Raw genomic sequence first — 2,423 nt, 5'->3', positions numbered from 1 at the left:
CTCGAAATTTGGGAGAAAAATGGTCAAAATTTGGAGGAGAAAACCAAAACATTGGAAAAAGCCCCAAAATTCATGAAAATTTGCACCTCAACCGACACCGCCGCACACACAGCGGGAAGGGGGAAATTCCAGATCCGGTCCCGATTCTGGAAAGTTCTGGAAATTTCGGGTTCCCGGCGTTCCCAACATTCCCAGTGCTCCCAGTGCCCAATTGGGGTCAGTCGAGCCCGGGAGGTGGAGTTGGGTTCATTCCAGTGGGGAATTAGTGGGAAAAATTTGGAAAATTGGGAAAAACACCCCAAAAATTGGGGGAAAATACCCCATATATTGAGGGAAAACCCCTTAAAGTTTGGCAGGAAAAACGCCCAAAATTTGGGAGAAAACACTCGAAATTTGGACCAAAAAACGCAAATTTTGGACAAAAACACTCAAAATTTTGAGAGAAAATGCTCAAAATTTGGACGAAAATGGTCAAAATTTGGAGGAAATCACTCAAAATATGGTGGCAAAACTCAAGATTTGGGAGGAACCCAAAATTTGGAAAAAACGCCAAATTTGGGAGAAAACGGTCAAAATTTGGGAGAAAATGGTCAAAATTTGGAGAAAAAACTCAAAATTTGGGAAAAACCCTAAAATTTGGGGGAAAAGATGGAAAAATGGGGAAAAATATGGAAAAATTGGGAAAAACATGGAAAAATGAGGGAAAATATGGAAAAATGGGGAAAAACTGAATTATCCCAAAATTTGAGAGGAAAAAACCCAAAACATTCCCCCAGAATTCCAAATTTTTCCATTTTTGCTCCAAAAAATTCCGGTTTGGGTGGAATTTTCTCGCGGCACCGTTTTTTTTGTGGATTTTCCAGGAATTCTCTTTTTTTTTTTTATTTTGTAAATAAAAATAAATTTGAGTTGAAATTTTTCGTGTCTGGAGTTTTTTGTGGGTTTTTTTTTTCTTCAAAATTATCCCAAAAAAGTTGCAAAAAATGGGAATTATCCCAAAAATACCCCCAAAAAATGGAATTATCCCCAAAAATGAAAATTATCCCAAAAAATTCGGGGAATTTTCACGAACGGAAAAGACGGAAATACCAACGAGAAGGAATTTTATTGATATTCACAATTTTTAGGGTTTTTCGCCCCAAAATTCCCAAATTTCCCGACTTTTCCCGGATTTTCCGGAATTTCACAGAGCCCCTGAAGGATTTTGGGAATTTTTGGGAATTTTTTGGGAATTTTTTTTGGGAAAAATCGTTGGAAAGGGCGGCATCAAACCCTGGCGGGGTTTTCATCACAGCCCCGGAAAAATTGCCAAAAAATTCCCCAAAAAATTCCCAAAATTCCCAAAAAAAATTTCCCAAAATTCAAAAAAATTTCCAGAAAATTCCCAGAATTCCCAAAAATTCCTGAGCCCTTTTTAGTGCAATTTTGGGATTTTTTTCGGAAAATCTGTGGGATTTTTTAATGAATTTGAGGATTTTTGGGATTTTTGAGGATTTTTTTGGATTTCCTGAGGATTTTTAGGGATTTTTTGGGATTTTCTTGGGATTTTTCAGGATTTTCTTGGAATTTTGTGGATTTTTTGGGGATTTCTTGCGATTTTGTAGGGTTTTCAGGAATTTTTTTGGGATTTACTGGGATTTCATGGGATTTTCTGGAATTTTTTTGAATTTTCTTGGAATTTTATGGGATTTCACAGGAATTCTTGGAATTTCATGGACTTTTTTTGGATTTTTGTGGTTTTTTTCAGGATTTTTTAGTTTTTTCTGTATTTCCTCCGTATTTCACCCAATTTCTCCGGGATTTTCGCGATTTTTCGGGAATTTTCAGGAATTTTGGACCAGAATTCCCAAATTTTCCCAAAATTCCCAAATTTTTTCACAGACTGACGCTCCGGTGATGCCTCAAACTCCTCCTGTGCCCCTCCCCCTCCCCCTCCCCCTCCCCGTGCAGACTCAGCGCGTCCGGGAGCCCCCAAATCCCGGGAATTCGCCCCAAATGTTCCACAGAATCGAATTTCTGCAGATCCGAGGCGATGGTCCTGAGGCTCAGAACCGACAGAGAATCCCCAGATCCCGAAATTTCGGGAATTTCCCCCGAAATCCCGGGAATTTCCTCCGTTTCGCCGCAATTTTCGCCGCAATTTTCGCCGTTTTTSGCGGAATTTTCGSYGTTTTTTSCMRAATTTTCGCCGTTTTTTCCCGAWTTTTCRCCGTTTTTCCCCGGAATTTTGGGGATTTCGGGGTTTTCCGAGCCCCCCTCGGCTCCCAAAGGGTTTTCCCGGTGCCTTTTCTGGAAAATTCTCTGGAAGCGGCGGGCGTGGATTTCTTCGCTGATTTGTTCCAAATTGCGGAGGGCGACGGAGTAGCGGAGCTTGGCCTGGGAGACGGCGGCTTCCAGGGAGGTCACGCGGGATTTGTGCTCCT

At 40.9% G+C, this 2,423-nt stretch overlaps 1 protein-coding gene across 1 annotated transcript in view; it reads right to left on the bottom strand.

The window, feature by feature from the left end:
* Positions 1-1,731: 1,731 nt before the first annotated feature.
* LOC130587837 (SH3 domain-binding protein 5-like) overlaps positions 1,732-2,423 on the bottom strand; it is a gene marked incomplete at its 5' end in the record, with an annotated part of 10,366 nt that continues 9,674 nt past the window's right edge. Inside the window, one exon of the mRNA XM_057388805.1 lies at positions 1,732-2,421. Coding sequence (XP_057244788.1) covers positions 1,876-2,421 — 546 coding nt within the window. The remainder of the gene's footprint in view (positions 2,422-2,423) is intronic.

Source organism: Malurus melanocephalus, unplaced genomic scaffold (assembly GCF_030028575.1).
Source record: "Malurus melanocephalus ecotype Western Australia unplaced genomic scaffold, MMel_1.1 scaffold_2540, whole genome shotgun sequence".
Taxonomy (NCBI): domain Eukaryota; kingdom Metazoa; phylum Chordata; class Aves; order Passeriformes; family Maluridae; genus Malurus; species Malurus melanocephalus.
The sequence above is the reverse complement of the archived record's forward strand: the minus strand, read 5'-3'. Positions and strand labels throughout refer to the sequence as shown.